General features: G+C 45.5%; 1 protein-coding gene across 1 annotated transcript in view; it reads left to right on the forward strand.

Annotated features, from left to right (window-relative positions):
• Positions 1–13,729, forward strand: part of LOC138367938 (uncharacterized) — a 17,164-nt gene extending 3,435 nt beyond the window's left edge. The window contains exons 2-3 of the mRNA XM_069330220.1: positions 12,154–12,284; positions 13,024–13,729. Of these exons, the coding sequence (XP_069186321.1) occupies positions 12,154–12,284; positions 13,024–13,729 (837 nt within the window). The remainder of the gene's footprint in view (positions 1–12,153; positions 12,285–13,023) is intronic.
• Positions 13,730–19,765: the final 6,036 nt, after the last annotated feature.

A 19,765-nucleotide genomic window follows, 5' to 3' on the forward strand; every position in this document is an offset into this window, starting at 1 on the left:
TATATATATATATATATATATATATATATATATATATATATATATATATATATATATATATATATATATATATATATATTATTGCCTAACTCTTTGGTTAAAGAGTTAGGGTGTTGTGTTTGCGACGAGAGCAGAATACATCAGCAGGGAATTACTAACAAATAATGGAGGTGTTGGACCCAGAGGCAGAGTGTGTGTATATTTTAAGAGCGGACTCGATGAACGTAAGAGTTTAGCTTCAATATTTGATGAATACCAGGCACTAACTTTCCAGTCTCATCTTTATGATTTAGGGAGGACTGTGTACTCATCTATTTGTGCTTGCGGGGGTTGAGCTTTGTCTCTTTGGTCCTGCCTCTCAACCGTCAATCAACAGGTGTACAGATTCCTGAGCCTATTGGGCTCTGTCATATCTACACTTGAAACTGTGTATGGAGTCAGCCTCCACCACATCACTTCCTAATGCATTCCATTTGTCAACCACTCTGACACTAAAAAAGTTCTTTCTAATATCTCTGTGGCTCATTTGGGCACTCAGTTTCCACCTGTGTCCCCTAGTGCGTGTGCCCCTTGTGTTAAATAACCTGTCTTTACCTACCCTATCAATTCCCCTGAGAATCTTGAATGTGGTGATCATGTCCCCCCCCTAACTATTCTGTCTTCCAGCGAAGTGAGGTTTAATTCCCGTAGTCTCTCCTGGTAGCTCATACCTCTCAGCTCAGCACACACACACCAGTGTGTGTGTGTGTGTGTGTGTGTGTGTGTGTGTGTGTGTGTGTGTGTGTGTGTGTGTGTGTGTGTGTGTGTGTGTGTGTGTGTGTGTGTGTGCGTGTGTGTGTATGTACCAGCACGACACACATACACAAACCAGATATCCATCCCTTCCAATCCCTCTTCAAAGAACGCCCACCCTGTTCACCTCCGTCACATGTCCATCCCACCTCATCCCCCTCCCCCCCTTCCGTCCAACCCCACACTCCCCCTTCCCCCTCCCACCCCTCCCCCCATTATCACCACCTCATCTCTCCCAAGTGGGCAACAGCTGGCCTCTCACACTGCTACAACATGAGAGGTGTTTCCTGCATTCTACATCAATATCATCAATTTAATAAATGGTAAAACATCGCCGTCATAAGTGTGAAAAAAAGATGTACAGGTTTCGCCAGTGGTCTTGTGCACCAGTTGCCATCGCCAACGACATATCGGGGTAGTTACGGCTTCACTACAGAACAAGCAGGAACGAAGTGTAGAAAGTAAAGGGGTTTATGAGTGGTGATTGTAACTGGTGATTACTGCAGCCTTAACAATCACCACTCCGAGTGTGTAGCTCACTCCCTCAACTCCTTTCTCTTTCCCCTTCAACTATCACTACGGGCTCGCCATAGCCCGTGCTACTTGGAACTTTTTGTTCCAGGTAGCGAATCTTTAACAACAACAAACAACCCCTTCAACTCCCCTCTCTCCCCCCTACAACTTCTTTCTCTCCCCCTTCAACTAACCAACCACTTGGGCTGGACGGTAGAGCGACGGTCTCGCTTCATGCAGGTCGGCGTTCAATCCCGGACCGTGCAAGTGGTTGGGCACCATTCCTTCCCCCCGTCCCATCTCACATCCTTATCCTGACCCCTTCCCAGTGCTATATAGTCGTAATGGCTAGGCGCTTTCCCTGATAATTCCCTCCCTTCACCCCTTCAACTCCCCTCCTCACCCCCTCGAATCCTCATACATAACAATGCCTTACTTCCCCTTCCTTCTCTTCCCCTCAGCAGGTTGGCAACAAGACCATTTAAGGACAAGGGCAGTTAGCCTGTGTCTTAATGACCCCTGGGGGAGCCTTTGGCTGCAGGTAATTAACACGTCGTTACTTCAACAACTCGTTCACCCGCTAACTGTTAGCAACTGACCCTAATATTAGATCAACAACAGCAAGAGATATTGTGTCGTAACCAGGCAGTTGTCCTGGGTATTTGAACTGGTCTCTTGAATGAATCATGGTTTAATTACTGTGTTAATGTGTAAGCGATGCGAAATGAATTATGTAAATTAGGGTAATGTGGTTTTGTCTCCATTCTCTCAATTACGGGGTATAAATGAAGTCTCAATACAGAGAATTAATTTCATTTCACGAATAAACTGGTTTGCTATTGGTCGTGTGAGTCTGTTCAGAGAACTGACTGTCTGGATACACACAGACACATACATGTGGCTGTGGTGGGGAGGGCCTCTGACACCCCCCCCCTTCCCTACCCCCACCTTACCCCCCTACCTTCCCCCCCCCCTCCAGGTGATCTATGGCTGGTGGCCATTTATCAACGTTATGCTAACTCCTGCATGGCTGTTCCACTGGATCCACTTGATTCATACATCATATGTAAATTCTGGGGAAGGGGGGATGGGGGGTGACGAGGGGAAGGGGGTGATAAAGGGAGATGGGGGAGGGGGTGACGAGAAGAGGAGGTAAAAAGGGTGACGAGAGGAAAGATGAAATGGGTTTCGATTTGTTCAAATAATTGATAAGAAACTCCTTTCAAATTTAACGGCGTGTAACGGTCGTTAACCGTCACTCTCAGTGTTGAAAACTGAGCTAGCCTCTTGCACACGACATTTCTTAAAATTCAGAAAATCCGAAAGTTAAACAGTAAAAGCAAACAGCGAAATCTGAACAAGGCAGCGATGATGAGTGTTGAAAACATTCAAACAAGAATGGAAAAAAAATTTCGGTCCTGGACAAATAAAAACAAAGACATCTGGAAAATTTCTGTCTGGTTCTAGACAGAATATCTGAAGACGTGAAAGATGATTCAGTATACAAATTATATAATGATGGGGTCATTATAATGATATAATTATTTAAAAATGGAACCTTTCGTTTTTTTTCGAAATATTTTTCTCATATTGGCGAGAGATTGTCTGTTGAATTAAATTGCAAAGTGCATCGCACCATGCAACAAATGCTAGCAATCTACAAATCCACGCTTGTCCGAACAAAGCAAAGCTCACAAGTTCTGTAATCCATCTTTCAATCCTGGAATTGGATCTTCCGACAACTCAAAAGCCAAGTTGTACTTTTCAGAGCTGGGGTGGGGTGGGGGGTGGGGGGGATATGGACTTGGGGTGGGGTGGGGGTGGGGTGGGGGTGGGGAGGGGGTGGGGTGGGTGTGGGGAGGGGGTATATATGCTGTTCCTATTGGTGTCCCTGAAGGTCAGACCTGGTCCAGAGCTTGGTCTCCAGTCTTGTCAGGGATAACTGGCCACAACTGGAGAGCGAGTGGAAACCTATTTCATGTCGTCATACAGATATGTACACGATCATGTAGTCAATCCTGATTCTACTCAGCTGTACACTGACTGCTTGAGGGTTAGGGGCCCTCATGATTACAATGAGTGCTTGAGTGGGGCCCTTAGCTTACACTGAGTGCTTGAGGGGGGGCCCTAACCCGATCAATTTATAATAACACCCTTGTTGTTACAACATAATCCGCATCCATAATAATATCACTTTGAACAAACTACATTCCTCTACAAACGAACCGGATTTCTTTTTAAATTCCAACTATCACATTACAAACATACGCTTTCACTAGTGTCGGAAGGGAAATCGTTCCCCAATCACAAAGGGGCATAAAAAAGCTCCGTCCAACTTGACATGAGGAAAACAAAAAAGTTCTCCCAGTTCGACACTGACCCCAAAAAAAAGGAGCCTTGCCCGGCATCACACTATGAAAAAAGTTCCCTTGTCACTTTACACTTGGATCAAACAGCCTCGCCAGACCACTCACACCAACGATGTAAAATATCACACTTTACTCCTCTCCCCCCCCCCCTCCCCCCTCACACTTTGTCTCTTGCTATACCGGACACAAATAGTTCCACTTAAGTCGTTCCTGAAAATAATAACTCCTTTCCAAAAATTCCTGCTGAATATCTATGTCTGTAAGTCTGCCTGCGAGTGTGTATCTGTTCGAGGTTGGAGGCCAAACGTTATGGGATAGCCTCGTTAAACCTCGTAGGATTAATGGTGATTTAATCGGGAGTGACATAGGGTAAAAGGGTCGGGTCAGCCCAGTGTTCACCCCACCCCCTCCTGAAGGGGGACACGGCCCCAATGACCCTCTTTCATGTAGTCCATACAGACTTTAGCATTACTTTAAATTATACTGAATTCAGAGATTGATATTTTCAAAACATATGTTCAGATGACAGATTTGCATTGTGGTTGCCACCTTTTGGTTACACTGACCAGGACAACATTGACCACATCTTGAAATATATACTATAGCCTGAAATATATATATATACCCCATCATGAAAGTCGGACTACGCCGCTTGAGGGAAGGTTTGGTTCGGGCACACACCCCTCTGTTGTGGTCCTCTGATACAGTGGGGGATGTTGTGGGCCTCTGATACAGTGGGGGATGTTGTGGTCCTCTGATACAGTGGGGGATGTTGTGGTCCTCTGATACAGTGGGGGATGTTGTGGTCCTCTGATACAGTGGGGGATGTTGTGGTCCTCTGATACAGTAAGGGATGTTGTGGTCCTCTGATACAGTGGGGGATGTTGTGGTCCTCTGATACAGTGGGGGATGTTGTGGTCCTCTGATACAGTAAGGGATGTTGTGGTCCTCTGATACAGTGGGGGATGTTGTGGTCCTCTGATACAGTGGGGGATGTTGTGGTCCTCTGATACAGTAAGAGATGTTGTGGTCCTCTGATACAGTGGGGGATGTTGTGGTCCTCTGATACAGTAAGAGATGTTGTGGTCCTCTGATACAGTGGGGGATGTTGTGGTCCTCTGATACAGTGGGGGATGTTGTGGGCCTCTGATACAGTGGGGGATGTTGTGGTCCTCTAATACAGTAAGGGATGTTGTGGTCCTCTGATACAGTAAGGGATGTTGTGGTCCTCTGATACAGTAAGGGATGTTGTGGTCCTCTGATACAGTGGGGGATGTTGTGGTCCTCTGATACAGTGGGGGATGTTGTGGTCCTCTGATACAGTGGGGGATGTTGTGGTCCTCTGATACAGTGGGGGATGTTGTGGTCCTCTGATACAGTGGGGGATGTTGTGGTCCTCTGATACAGTGGGGGATGTTGTGGTCCTCCGATACAGCCCGGCTGTAGCTCCAATTGCTACAAAATTCATCTAATTTTTTGTTTTGAAATTTAAGGTTATAAACGTCTATATTTTGTGGGGTTACATATTTTTAATTTTATGATCCAAATTCTGGAGGCTTCTGGAAGGTTGTTCATCGTCTTAACTACCGTCGATATTCCTTTTGGTCCGAGCAGACCTCAGGTGCAGTGTTGCCAGCTCTTCATCAGCCTCGGGGGGGGGGAGGGGTCCGGGATTACCACATGCATGGGGGGGTGTTTGGAGGGGGGGAGGGGTCCGGGATTACCACATGCATGGGGGGGTGTTTGGAGGGGGGGGGGGGAGGGGTCCGGGATTACCACATGCATGGGGGGGTGTTTGGAGGGGGGGGGGGAGGGGTCCGGGATTACCACATGTTTTAGTGGTGTTCATGTCTCGCCAGGTCTGGCACAGCGTAATATATATATATATATATATATATATATATATATATATATATATATATATATATATATATATATATATATATATATATATATATATATATATATATTGGGTGCCACCTCTGGTTGGGTTTCTAGGGACCCACAGCCTCGAAAGAGAGGATATACAGCACCCGGGGGGGGGGGAGAGCCTTGTCGGGCTGTCTGTCTGCCAGGCAACTATTTACTGCTAGGGTGAACAGATGCAGGAGGAATAAAACGCTGCCAAATTGTTTCTGTCAGGGCGGGATTCAAGCAAGGAACTTACGCCAGTGAATCAAGAGTTGTTCACCGATAGACCACGGTGTCTCCCCTTTATATCTCTGTCTCTGTCTGTCTGTCTGTCTGTCTGTCTGTCTGTCTGTCTGTCTGTCTGTCTGTCTGTCTCGCCCACCTCACTCCTAGATTCGATTTAATTTACATGTTCCACCGACCCCGGACGTTTGGCGGCTCTGTCCTTAGAGAAACTGCAATTAATTGATGATTCAAATTAGGATAAAATCGGCGGCCAATTGAATGGCGCGAGTGGAGGGCATCACTTGACCTGAAAGCCTTAGTCGGCGACCCTCAGAGCTCAAGCACAGGTTAATTAAAACACCCATTGCTCTTTTTTGGGTTAAATTCTGCCTTTGGCGCGACCTCCTCCCCACACACACACACACATCTCCTGGTGGTGGTGTGTGGGGAAGGAGGAGGAGGAGGAGGGGGGGGGGTATCTACCTACATGTGGGTACTTATCTACGTGTGACTACGCCACCAGGGCGCCTGGTGGCTGAGTGGACAGCACGCTGGATACGTAGTCCTGTGGACCGGTGATCGATCCCCTGGCCATGGCGGAAACAAATGGGCAGCGTTTCTTTCACTTTGATGCCCCTGTTACCTAGCAGTAAATAGGTACCTGGGACTTATAGACAGCTGCTACGGGCTGCTTCCTGTATGTGTGTGTGTGTGTGTGTGTGTGTGTGTGTGTGTGTGTGTGTGTGTGTGTGTGGAAAATAGGCTTACAGGTTGCGGAAGATGAGAGAAAATGTCAGCACTGTGGAGAAACGCCCGACACACCACTGGAACATTATCTAACACAGTGCACAGTTACAAGCCTCCCCCCCCCAAAAAAAAAAAAAATTACAACTGAGATTTAACAACGCTGAAGAAGTTGTTAACTACATTAGACATGATCTTACTGAAGCCAACGTAAATACTCATTCTGAGTAATGAGTAACAGAAATGAGTAACAATGGGTCAGAGGGATAGAGTAAGAGCATGTGCTGGAATATCCCTGGAAAACAACAACACCATCCTAATCATCACCACCGTCGTCACCATCATCATCACCATCATCAAACTCATCTGTATACACATAGTGTTTGTATAGTTGTGATTCTCCGGTTATTTCGACTGAAATTCTCCTGCAGTTTTGTTTCTGATATTGCTGTAGCTGTGATGTTCCTGACCTTAAGAGCGGGATATTGCCTCACATAAGGTTGTAATAATATTCCTTATGTGTTATTGATGTAGTTTTGGGATGAAATCCTCCTCCTATTTTTCCCACTGGGATAATCCTATAGATTTAGTTATTACGCTTTCGTCATTTGTATATAGTGCCAAAGGGGATCAAGCGATTAGTGAGACCAAAAACCCAATTATCGAAAGAAATTAATGAAATAATGAAAACCTTTTTAGCCAATGGGTCAAAAATTGAGGAAAATTTGTTTAAAAGCAAATATGACAAAAAGCACAGCGGGTACCAATGGACGAGAAGATGCAAATGGATTTTTTTTTTTTTTTTTTTTTTTTTTTTTTTTTTTTTTTTTTTTTTTTTTTTTTTTTTTCCTACCACAGACGTGGCCACACATTTACAATGCTAACCAGCATATATACATTTTCTTCTGTCCTCCATGGACAGGGTTAGAGAAGTTCCATGCAAATGGAATAGTTGATCATTGATCCACTTCCGCCAGCTGTCTGAAGCCATCGCCAACCACCCGAACACCACAGCTTTTCCGAAACAGTTGGCTAAATCCTTGCCGTCGCCAGGTGCGACACCCACTGCTCCTCAGCCTTGTTCTGACACTTAATGCATTGCAATTTTGACGCAAACGACCACATGGTCAAAATTACGAAGTTTCAATGAAATGAAAACCACCACAATATTGACGTATCAGCTGACTAATGAGCGCCTACCCGCCAAACACACACCGAAACTACGACGTTGGTACAACGTTCGAACAAGTTTTAACACCTCCTAACCAGTTATAATAACCAATATAGCAAGTTGTCACAACGTTCTAATACGTCATACACATGTTAAGCCAAGATGTAACAACTTTATTACAAGTTGTAACAAGCGGAAAATAGACAGTTTCGTTTTGTGTTTCCAGGGTAGGCTCGTATTTCATACTGGAAAATGCAGAGGTTTACCAGTGGTATGATATCGTATGGCGGAAAATACAGATGTGGGCCAGTAGTATGGCGCATATCCGGTATATGTGTTAGTATGTCCGGTATATACGGACATTAATGTTTGCGGACCATTCAAGCTTGGTTCACATTGTAGGCTCAGCGCGGGCCGAGCACACAGCAGTGTTTGTTGAGCAACTTGACAACATTGTACCGCGAGTGTCGCCGGGAACTGGTTAGTCAAGGAGGGGTTAGTTAATAAGCTCCAGGACCCACCCTACAGGCGATCGCTGGTGAAGTGGTTATGGTGCTCCCCGAGGTTCGAACCCTGGTCGGGTCATAGAGGTCTTAAGTGATACGTATACATTATATATATATATATATATATATATATATATATATATATATATATATATATATATATATATATATATATATATATATATATATATATAAATACACACACACGGAGGATTACAAGGTGTTAGTAGCAGCCAGCAAAAACCACGTCATGGAAGGTAATCCAGGGGTGTGAAAATGACCCCCATGATGGGAGTAAGTAAGGGCGAAGCAGGATGCAGGTTTTGAGGTGAGGGATAAGTGAGTCAGGTGCCCCAGGTGAGGAGGGAGGGAGGGAGGGGGAGAGGGATGCCACATGGGGCACTCCCCCCCCCACACACACACTAAGTAACACCATCCATTACTTGAAGTGGTCAGCCGATGCCCCTTCTGCGCCCCCCTCTCCCTTCCCCCCTTCAACCATTCCACATAAGCGTGGAAGAGAAAATGAAAGGGGGGGGGGGCAAGAGAAGAGAAGACCACGAAAAGAGTAAGAAAGTAATTATCAAAAGAAGGCACCAAGCCGTGGAGGCTATGTACGAAAAGAATGAGACACAGAAGCTAGTACGCATGCGCACACACACACACACACATCACTATGTACGTACACACTCAATCCAGTACGCATGCGCGCACATAATTTTTTTTTTTACAAAATACAGAGTTAAAAGCTTCATGTAATAGAAATGATGGATAAAAGAAAGCCTGTTCACCATATGGATTCAAAGCGTAATTACAAGCAAATAGAAAATGAAGTTAGGAAAAATTTACTATCCAATTAAAGCTGAATCTGTGAGGATTTGGTGCAATCCTTTCCTGCAGATTAATTTTCTGCCATACGTTTCATAGTTGAATGACATTATATATATATGTGTATATCACGAAAATAAACACGTGATTATATATATATATATATATATATATATATATATATATATATATATATATATATATATATATATATGCAGAATAACCACATATGAAAAATAGAAAATGCTTAACGCGTTTTCGGCTAATTCGCCTTCATCAGAGCAAAGTAGAATCTACTTTGCTTTGAATCTACTTTGAATGATTTGCTAATCATTCTACTTTGCTCTGATGAAGGCGAATTAGCCGAAAACGCGTTAAGCATTTTCTATTTTTCATATGTGGTTATTCTGCATACTTGGATCAGTGTTTTTGTGATCATTGTTGCATATATATATATATATATATATATATATATATATATATATATATATATATATATATATATATATATATATATATATATATATCAGCCCGTCCTCCAAAAATGGGGAGGTAAATGTAACAGCCTCATAAGTGCAATTATGTACTATGTATGACAGTCAGGAATTGTACTTATTTTCACTTAGTATTAAACCGTACTGTCAAATATATTGTGAATATTTGTGTTTACCCGAAAAGCTGAATAGAAAACCACGACCTAACCTAACCGTCTTAGTTTTTGAACATAAGCATTTTATTGCTTTTTAATTAATTACAATTACTACTTAACCTATAGCTATATTGATATTACAGTTTTATAAAAAAAAAAACTAAAAAAAACTAAAATATTTCAATAAATTGTAAAGTAACTCAGGATATTTTGAAATTTTGTATAAAATCTCTATTGTTTAATGAAACTGAAAGAGAAATTCCTGATATTTAAACCTTGTGAACAGCAAACTGAACATTAAAAATTCATCCTAAAATTCTGAGTATCTTAACAGAAGACTAGGAGAATAAATGGGGAGATGAATGAAACAGCCTCATAAGTGTAATTATGTACGATGTATGGCAGTCAGCAAATGTACTTATTACACTTAGTATTAAAACGTAATGTCAATTAGGAGGATGGGTTGCAGCATATATATATATATATATATATTGTGAATATTATGTATGTATGTATATATATATATATACATACATATATATGTATATATATATATATATATGTATATATATATATATATATATATATGTATATATATATATATATATATATATATATATATATATATATATATATATATATATATATATATATATATATATATATATATATTGGTGTATACTGGCAGCAGGTTTTCTTTCAAACATGTTTCATTGAATATGACCGCATATTCTGTATTTATTATTTTCTGGTTTAGGGCTTCTATCCCTCTAACTATTTTCTTAGCATCAGGGCTTAATTGAAATAGGAGTTCTCCAAAACTCATTTTCGTACTTTTAAGGTGAAGAAAAGAAGTGATTTACTATAGAGTGTATTTACACTATTCTATTCTTATGTGAATTGCCTCAAGAACTCCTTATCAAAAACAGCCCGAAGCCGACGGAGAACCCTCTACAGCAGTCAAGCGTTGTATACATGTACACTTGCCCCCACGAAGGATGTAACCTTCAATGTAAGTACATGCCATCTTCAATCTGGTGCCCCTAGGAATCACATGAGACAAGCCCATGACATTACTCTAACAAGAGAAATGTTGAACAAGAATACTTGCATAATAGACAAAACCCAAGATTCAAGAAGATTACAAATTCTTGAGGCAATTCACATAAGAATAGAGCGACCTACCATGAACACCCAAATCACGGAACTATTTACTCTACCCACCATGAGAGTAAGGACAAGACAAGAACATATCGATGCCAACACAGAAGACAATGTCCAACATAACAGGCCAATTACACTGGATTAATCTTTGTGTTTAGATAGGAGATGCCTCGTATGGGCCAATAAGCCTTCTGCAGCCCCTATGTTTATCCCTTATGTATCCCCCCATGTTTTCACCTTCATTGTATTATCACCTGACCTAATGCGGGTATAAAATCAACTAGTATTGTAAGATCTGTTCACTTGAGAATGAACCATGGAGGTTCGAAACGTCGTGCAAATTATACAAATAAGTGTAAATACACTCTATAGTAAATCACTTCTTTTCTTCACCTTAAAAGTACGAAAATGAGTTTTGGAGAACTCCTATTTCAATTAAGCCCTGATGCTAAGAAAATAGTTAGAGGGATAGAAGCCCTAAACCAGAAAATAATAAATACAGAATATGCGGTCATATTCAATGAAACATATATATATATATATATATATATATATATATATATATATATATATATATATATATATATATATATATATATATATATATATATATAAAGATGGCAATTCCAATAAGTTGGGTCTTAGATAATATCTTGTTTTATATTAGTGAAGATTATACCACCACCACCCCCCTACCCCTCCTCCCCCCCCCCCAACCCGGGACGTACTCCCCCCCCCTGCCTCTGGGGGGGCCTCTGGGGGGGCCTCTGGGGGGGGGGCTCTGGGGGCCCTCTGGGGGGCCCTCAATGGCCCCCAGGAATACGTATTACCATCAAATTTTCATAAGGCCGAGGCAGGAGGCATGTGATTAATGATTACTTCAGGATTTAATTAAAGCGTCAGACAGCTGCGTTGGTCCGCCGAGACGACCATACCAGCTGGCAGCAGCAGCGCCACCAGGAACAGCAGCAGCGCCACCAGGAACAGCAGCAGCGCCACCAGGAACAGCAGCAGCGCCACCAGGAACAGCAGCAGCGCCACCAGGAACAGCAGCAGCGCCACCAGGAACAGCAGCAGCGCCATCAGGAACAGCAGCAGCGCCACCAGGAGCAGCAGCAGCGCCACCAGGAACAGCAGCAGCGCCACCAGGAGCAGCAGCAGCAGCAGCAGCGCCATCAGGAACAGCAGCAGCGCCACCAGGAACAGCAGCAGCGCCACCAGGAACAGCAGCAGCGCCACCAGGAACAGCAGCCGCGCCACCAGGAACAGTTGTATTAGCAGCAACAACAACAGCAGCAGCAACAGCAGCAGCAACAGCAGCAACAACAGCAGCAGCAGCAGCAGCAACAACAGCAGCAACAGCAACAGCAGCAGCAACAGCAGCAGCAGCAGCAGCAACAGCAACAGCAGCAGTAAAGCCATAAGATACATCACCACCAGCAGCAGCAGTAGCAATAATATCAGCTGCAACACACCAGCAGTAACAGTCTCATCAGCTGTAACACACACCATTCCCAACTGACTCAAGAGTCAGAGTTGTCAACCTCACCACTGACTCAAGAGTCAGAGTTGTCAACCTCACCACTGACTCAAGAGTCAGAGTTGTCAACCTCACCACTGACTCAAGAGTCAGAGTTGTCAACCTCACCACTGACTCAAGAGTCAGAGTTGTCAACCTCACCACTGACTCAAGAGTCAGAGTTGTCAACCTCACCACTGACTCAACAGTCAGAGTTGTCAACCTCACCACTTCAAGAGTTCCCAGTATCCACTCCCCTATCCCCGTGCTTGACACAACAGCCCTTCACGGGGCCACCATTGCTTGATCATGGGGGTCAGGCATGGGTTGAGGGGGGCCATAGCGTAGCCAGGGGGGTCCCCAATACCCGTTGGGGACCGTCTGCCCAGGAATGGGGGGGGGGGGGGGCGCGGGGACCTCTATAGCCATGTTAAGGGGCTTTAATCAGCTCAAAATTGTTCCCGCCGCATCAAATCACACGACTCAGGTTGAATAAACTCGTTAGTGATAAGCGGAAAGTGGCGGTTGGACGCCAGCAAATGATGCGCTTGATGTTGTTAAGAGCTGGCGGGAGGGGGGGGGGAGTGCAACGACAGCAGGGACGACAACGGCAGTAGGGGCCACAACGGCAGTAGGGATGACAACGGCAGCAACGACGACAACGGCAGCTGCGACGACAACGGCAGCAGCGACGACAACGGCAGCAGGGACGACAACGGCAGCAACGACGACAACGGCAGCAGCGACGACAACGGCAGTAGGGACGACAACGGCAGCAGCGACGACAACGGCAGTAGCGACGACAACGGCAGCAGGGACGACAACAGCAGTAGGGGCCACAACAGCAGTAGGGACGACAACGGCAGCAGGGACGACAACGGCAGTAGGGACGACAACGGCAGCAGGGACGACAGCGGCAGCAGGGACGACAACGGCAGCAGGGACGACAACGGCAGCAGCGACGACAACGGCAGTAGCGACGACAACGGCAGCAGGGACGACAACGGCAGCTGCGACGACAACGGCAGTAGGGACGACAACGGCAGCAGGGACGACAACGGCAGCAGCGACGACAACGGCAGCAGCGACGACAACGGCAGCTGCGACGACAACGGCAGCTGCGACGACAACGGCAGCTGCGACGACAACGGCAGCAACGACGACAACGGCAGCAGGGACGACAACGGCAGCAGCGACGACAACGGCAGCAGCGACGACAACGGCAGCAGGGACGACAACGGCAGCAGGGACGACAACGGCAGCAGGGACGACAACGGCAGCAGAGAGAAGAGCGGCAGCTGGGAGGAGAATATCTGTAGGGAGAAGAACGACCAGTGACGAATCTGCTCAGCACTCGCTGTGTAAACTATGTAAACTCACCACATTATTGTCCGGTCATTATAGAGAAATCAGACCTGCCGGTATGAGGTGCCTGGAGCTCCGATACCCCCCCCCCTCCCCTCCCCTCCCCTCCCCCCCCCTTCCCATGTTCATGAGGACAACCTCATAATCCACTCTACGCTGGCCAGTGCTGGCCACACGCCCTGGTCACTCACGCACTTGTTGGACTTTGTCTTTTGAACTACTAATCGCAACGGCTAAGAGGGAGAAAAGGGGAAAAGTGAGTCTGTGCCTACTGAGCTGTGAGGGGAAAAATGTAGTTGATTCTACACTCTTCCAACTGGTTTCAGGTTCTACCCTGTGAAGCTTATGCTGGCCGCCACGGCTGTTTGAGCACCCATCGTAGGTGATGGAGAATTCAGTACCACAGACCAGGGGCTAGATTCACGAAAGCACTTACGCAAGCACTTACGAACGTGTACATCTTTACTCAATCTTTGACGGCTTTGGTTACATTTATTAAACAGTTTACAAGCATGAAAACTTCCCAATCAACTGTTGTTATTGTTATAAACAGCCTCCTGGTGCTTCCGAGCTCATTAACTGTTCAATAATTGGAAACAAAGCCGCCAAAGATTGAGAAAAGATGTACAGGTTCGTAAGTGTTTGCGTAAGTGCTTTCGTGAATCTAGCCCCAGCTCTAGATCCCAACACAGTAACCGGCTACAGGCTCACCATAGCCCGTGCTACTTGGAACTTTTTGTTCCAGGTAGCGAATTTTAAACAACAACAAACCTTCATTAGTGGTGTGAGTGGGCGCATAGATGTGGATTTAATTAGTATGTTTGTGAAGGGGAAACACAAACAAAAATAATCACCCTGGACAGATTCGTTTTTCGGTGCTCAGACAGATGGCCGGAGCACCTTAGGTGTTTACGACCAGAGGGCTTCGACGAGGCCCCTCAACCCCTGCTCCTGTCCTTGTTAACCTTCCATTACCGCCCCCTGGTCAACACCTTCCTGAGGGAGGGAGGGAGGGAGAGAGCCCTACGGAACAGGTGGAGGGAAGATGAGGGGAGGGATGAGAGAGCCACCGGTAATGACCCAGCAGGTTAAGAGGGGTAAAAGGAACATCAACAATGCACACATTCACGCATGAGGGGAGAGGAGGTGGCGGCGGCTGCCTCTACTATTTACAAAGGAGCCAGGAGAGGGAGGGAGGGGGGGGGGGGGAGCAGAGGGTAGGTTCTAGCGAGGGGGAGTTTCTAACGGGGGTGGGTTGGGGAGGGTGGGGGTGGAAAGGAGTTTTGAGTCTAGCGAGGTGGGGGTGGTGGTGTGGGTTAGAGAGTTCGGGTGGACTAGCTAAGATCACCCAACTACTAGAGACATGCTCGGGAAAGTGTTGTTGGAGATCACAACGACAGTTCTGCGTCCCGGCGTCGCCCGGGACGCAGAACACAATATCCCCCAACACAATATCCCCCCAAAAAAACGAGGCTTTAGAGAGACCAAAAAAAAAAAAAATACAGCGAACACTTAGCATAGTAATACTATCCCTTTGACTTCCAAAATACCATTCTTCCTCCCCACAAGTATTTACGAAAAAAGGGAGAAACCAACCACAACTAGCAAATTGAAATACTCTTGATGTACCATAAGCTGGTGCAGGGGGTCGCGGCCTGCAGACAGCGGCTTCCGTCTGTGGCTTACAATTCTGGTGTGTAGAGAGGAGGATGAGAGGTGAAGAAAGGGGAGGTAGCGATGGCTGCTGTGTGGCTGTGGAAGGCAGCCTCTTCATCTCCTCGCTGACTTCACTCTTGTGAAGTCTGTGTCTTCCTGGAAGAAAGCCTTTCCTGAGCAGTGACTTGTGTAGTTGGTGCGGGAAGGGGAGAGGAGATGGCAAAGGAAAGGGGGAAGAATATTGGAGTAAAAGGGAAGAGGAAGAAAGGGATGGATTAAAAAAATGAGTAGGGAAAGACGAACTTAGACGTGGCGGGGAGTCAGAGGGAATGAATATAGACAACAGATGCATCAAAATATAAAAGAGCTAGTAACTCATCTGCCGTATACAGCACCTAGCACAGACAGTCGACCTGTCTGCCTACCAGTCAGAAAGACAGACACATAGCCAGTCAGGCATGCAGACGCCCAGTCAGGCATGTAGACGCCCAGTCAGGAAATGCAGTCAGTCATTCTGGCTTGCAGACATTCTGACTGTCAACCAATAAGGCAGGAAGATAGCCAGTTCAACTGACAGTCAGAGAGACAGACACACACACACCAAACACCACTCTCGAAGCACTGGGAAACACATCCATAATTCAACACCCATAAAAAGCTCTGAAGCCAGTCGGATCAGGACGCAAAAAGCTAATTGTTTTGTCATATAATTAAATCCCTTTGAGCGGGATGAGTGACGTCAGGTAATTACCAAACAGGCAACAGTGCTGGGGGGCTTATAAGACCGTGGAGGGGGGGGAGGGGGGGGGGGGAAGGGGGGGAGGGGTTCCAAAATCGGCTGATTTCGAGGTGTTCAAGAGACGGTGTTGAGTGTTATAACCTGCTAATGTTCCATTGGTTGGCTTCGTACACGGCCTGTTTACGATTCTGGGTGGGTAAAATAGGTCCAGAATTTCATGAGTTTTTAGGAATGTTTTGACGGGGGGAAAACACAGAAGTAGAGATGAGGTTTTGGGGGTCTCTGTCTCTCATTCTCTCTCTCTCTCTCTCTCTCTCTCTCTCTCTCTCTCTCTCTCTCTCTCTCTCTCTCTCTCTCTCTCTCTCTCTCTCTCTCTCTCTCTCTCTCTCTCTCCATCAGGTACTGAACATGTGAACATTTCTTAAAAGTACTCGTCTATTGAACAATTCATTCATTTGTTGTTGTTCATTTGTCATCTTGGGAGAGCCTGGAAGGTGCTAGTACTCTCTCTACGCTTGTTGATGTGTGTTTGTGTGTGTGTGTGTGTGTTTGTGTGTGTGTGTGTGTGTGTGTGTGTGTGTGTGTGTGTGTGTGTGTGTGTGTGTGTGTGTGTGTGTGTGTGTGTGTGTGTGTGTGTGTGTGTGTGTTGATGTCGTATGATGTCTGTATGTTGTATATTGATGTTGGTGGGTGAAGTTAATATATCTAGCCGATTTATGCGTGAGAGAGAGAGAGAGAGAGAGAGAGAGAGAGAGAGAGAGAGAGAGAGAGAGAGAGAGAGAGAGAGAGAGAGAGAGAGAGAGAGAGAGACGCTGGAAGACACCGTATTAAACCCGTAGAGAATAAAGTGGGTGTTACATTCCACACTTTTGGCCCTACAGACAGCTGTAGCCCCGAGGGAGAGAGAATGAGGTGGGGGAATTATGGGGAAATTATTCTTGGAGGCTCTCCTCTCTCTCTCTCTCTCTCTCTCTCTCTCTCTCTCTCTCTCTCTCTCTCTCTCTCTCTCTCTCTCTCTCTCTCTCTCTCTCTCTCTCTTGTGCTCCCCCTTTACCTTTATCCATATATCTTCTCTTATCAACATTACCCACGCTTACCAGCCTATATCCGTTTGTATCCTCTTTCATTGGCCTAACCTGACTCACTCTCCTCGCTCATCCATGTATACTCCCTCACTCACCTCTCACTCATCCATGTATACTCCCTCACTCACCGCCTCTCACACCCTATCGTTGTTCCTTCTCTCAAACCCTCACTCACCCTTCACGCGGTCATGAATGCTCCCCTCCCTCTCACTCACTCACTCACTCACTCACCCATCACTCATCCATATGCAAGCACCCCCACCACTGCTATCTCTGCCATTAGTGCACTATACCCTCTACTCTTTGTCCATAGCCCCAAGGGGAGCACTGTGCTATTTGGACAGAGGGCCCCCACTGTCAACCGAACATTAACATAGCTCTAAAGCTATGCTATACTGTCAAGCTGTCAAGCTGTGATGGTGATTGCTATGCCTACACGGTTGCTAGGCAGCTCGGTGCTAGGCAGCCCAGCCCCCCCCCCGCCCCTCAGTTTAGCGAGCCGCTACGAATTACGGCATACGTCATATTTTGGTGTACTGGTGTACCAGTACACTACATGTATGGTACTACCAGTACACTGCATGTATGGTACACCAGTACACTACATGTATGGTACACCAGTACACTACATGTATGGTACACCAAGTACACTACATGTATGGTACACCAGTACACTACATGTTTGGTACACCAGTACACTACATGTTTGGTACACCAGTACACTACATGTATGGTACACCAGTACACTACATGTATGATACACCAGTACACTACATGTATGGTACAAAGTACACTACATGTATGGTACACCAGTACACTGCATGTATGATACACCAGTACACTACATGTATGGTACACCAGTACACTACATGTATGGTACACCAGTACACTACATGTATGGTACACCAGTACACTACATGTATGGTACACCAGTACACTACATGTATGGTACACCAGTACACTACATGTATGGTACACCAGTACACTACATGTATGGTACACCAGTACACTACATGTATGGTACACCAGTACACTACATGTATGGTACACCAGTACACTACATGTATGGTACACCAGTACACTACATGTATGGTACACCAGTACACTACATGTATGGTACACCAGTACACTACATGTTTGGTACACCAGTACACTACATGTTTGGTACACCAGTACACTACATGTATGGTACACCAGTACACTACATGTATGGTACACCAGTACACTACATGTTTGGTACACCAGTACACTACATGTATGGTACACCAGTACACTACATGTATGGTACACCAGTACACTACATGTATGGTACACCAGTACACTACATGTATGGTACACCAGTACACTGCATGTATGATACACCAGTACACTACATGTATGGTACACCAGTACACTACATGTATGATACACCAGTACACTACATGTATGGTACACCAGTACACTACATGTATGGTACACCAGTACACTACATGTATGGTACACCAGTACACTACATGTATGGTACACCAGTACACTACATGTATGGTACACCAGTACACTACATGTATGGTACACCAGTACACTACATGTATGGTACACCAGTACACTACATGTATGGTACACCAGTACACTACATGTATGGTACACCAGTACACTACATGTATGGTACACCAGTACACTACATGTATGGTACACCAGTACACTACATGTATGGTACACCAGTACACTACATGTATGGTACACCAGTACACTACATGTATGGTACACCAGTACACTACATGTATGGTACACCAGTACACTACATGTATGGTACACCAGTACACTACATGTATGGTACACCAGTACACTACATGTATGGTACACCAGTACACTACATGTATGGTACACCAGTACACTACATGTATGGTACAAAAACAACGGAACCCTCCTTGTAGAGAGCATTTCTGAGGTGAATACAAACATTAATAGCCAGTACTCGAACCAGGGTCTTCCCACATGAAAAACCAGCAGCCGGGTGATGCCGCTAACCGCATCACAGACGGGATGACTTGCTAACATTCCCTATGGATAAACCCCCATCGTTCCAAATTATCCTGCATCCCTCTGTCATCAAGGATATTCCCAGCGTGTCGTCGCCTCCTATTCCTTCCCATCCTCTCTCATCATAATGGGAAGGGAGAGAGGGAAGACCAGGTTGCTGTTTAAGATTTGCTACCTGGAACCAAAAGTTCCAAGTAGCACGGGCTATGGCGAGCCCGCAGAGGAGAAGACCAAGGCGGTAGAATTAGCAGCCGGCGATCATGTGACGGGAGCATTAGGGAGGGAGGCGCCTGTGGTGGGGGTGGCGACGCAGCTCTCTCTCTCTCTCTCTTTAATATTCATGGGTTTTTTATTTCTTTGGCGGAAAGTTTCAGATATGCCCGAGTGTATGACAGTGAAGGGTGATGAATTGTGACGGGAGGGGGAGTTAATAAAGATGATGAGGGAGGGAGGAAGGGTGAGAGAGAGAGAGAGAGAGAGAGAGAGAGAGAGAGAGAGAGAGAGAGAGAG

This window comes from Procambarus clarkii, chromosome 24 (assembly GCF_040958095.1).
Source record: "Procambarus clarkii isolate CNS0578487 chromosome 24, FALCON_Pclarkii_2.0, whole genome shotgun sequence".
Taxonomy (NCBI): domain Eukaryota; kingdom Metazoa; phylum Arthropoda; class Malacostraca; order Decapoda; family Cambaridae; genus Procambarus; species Procambarus clarkii.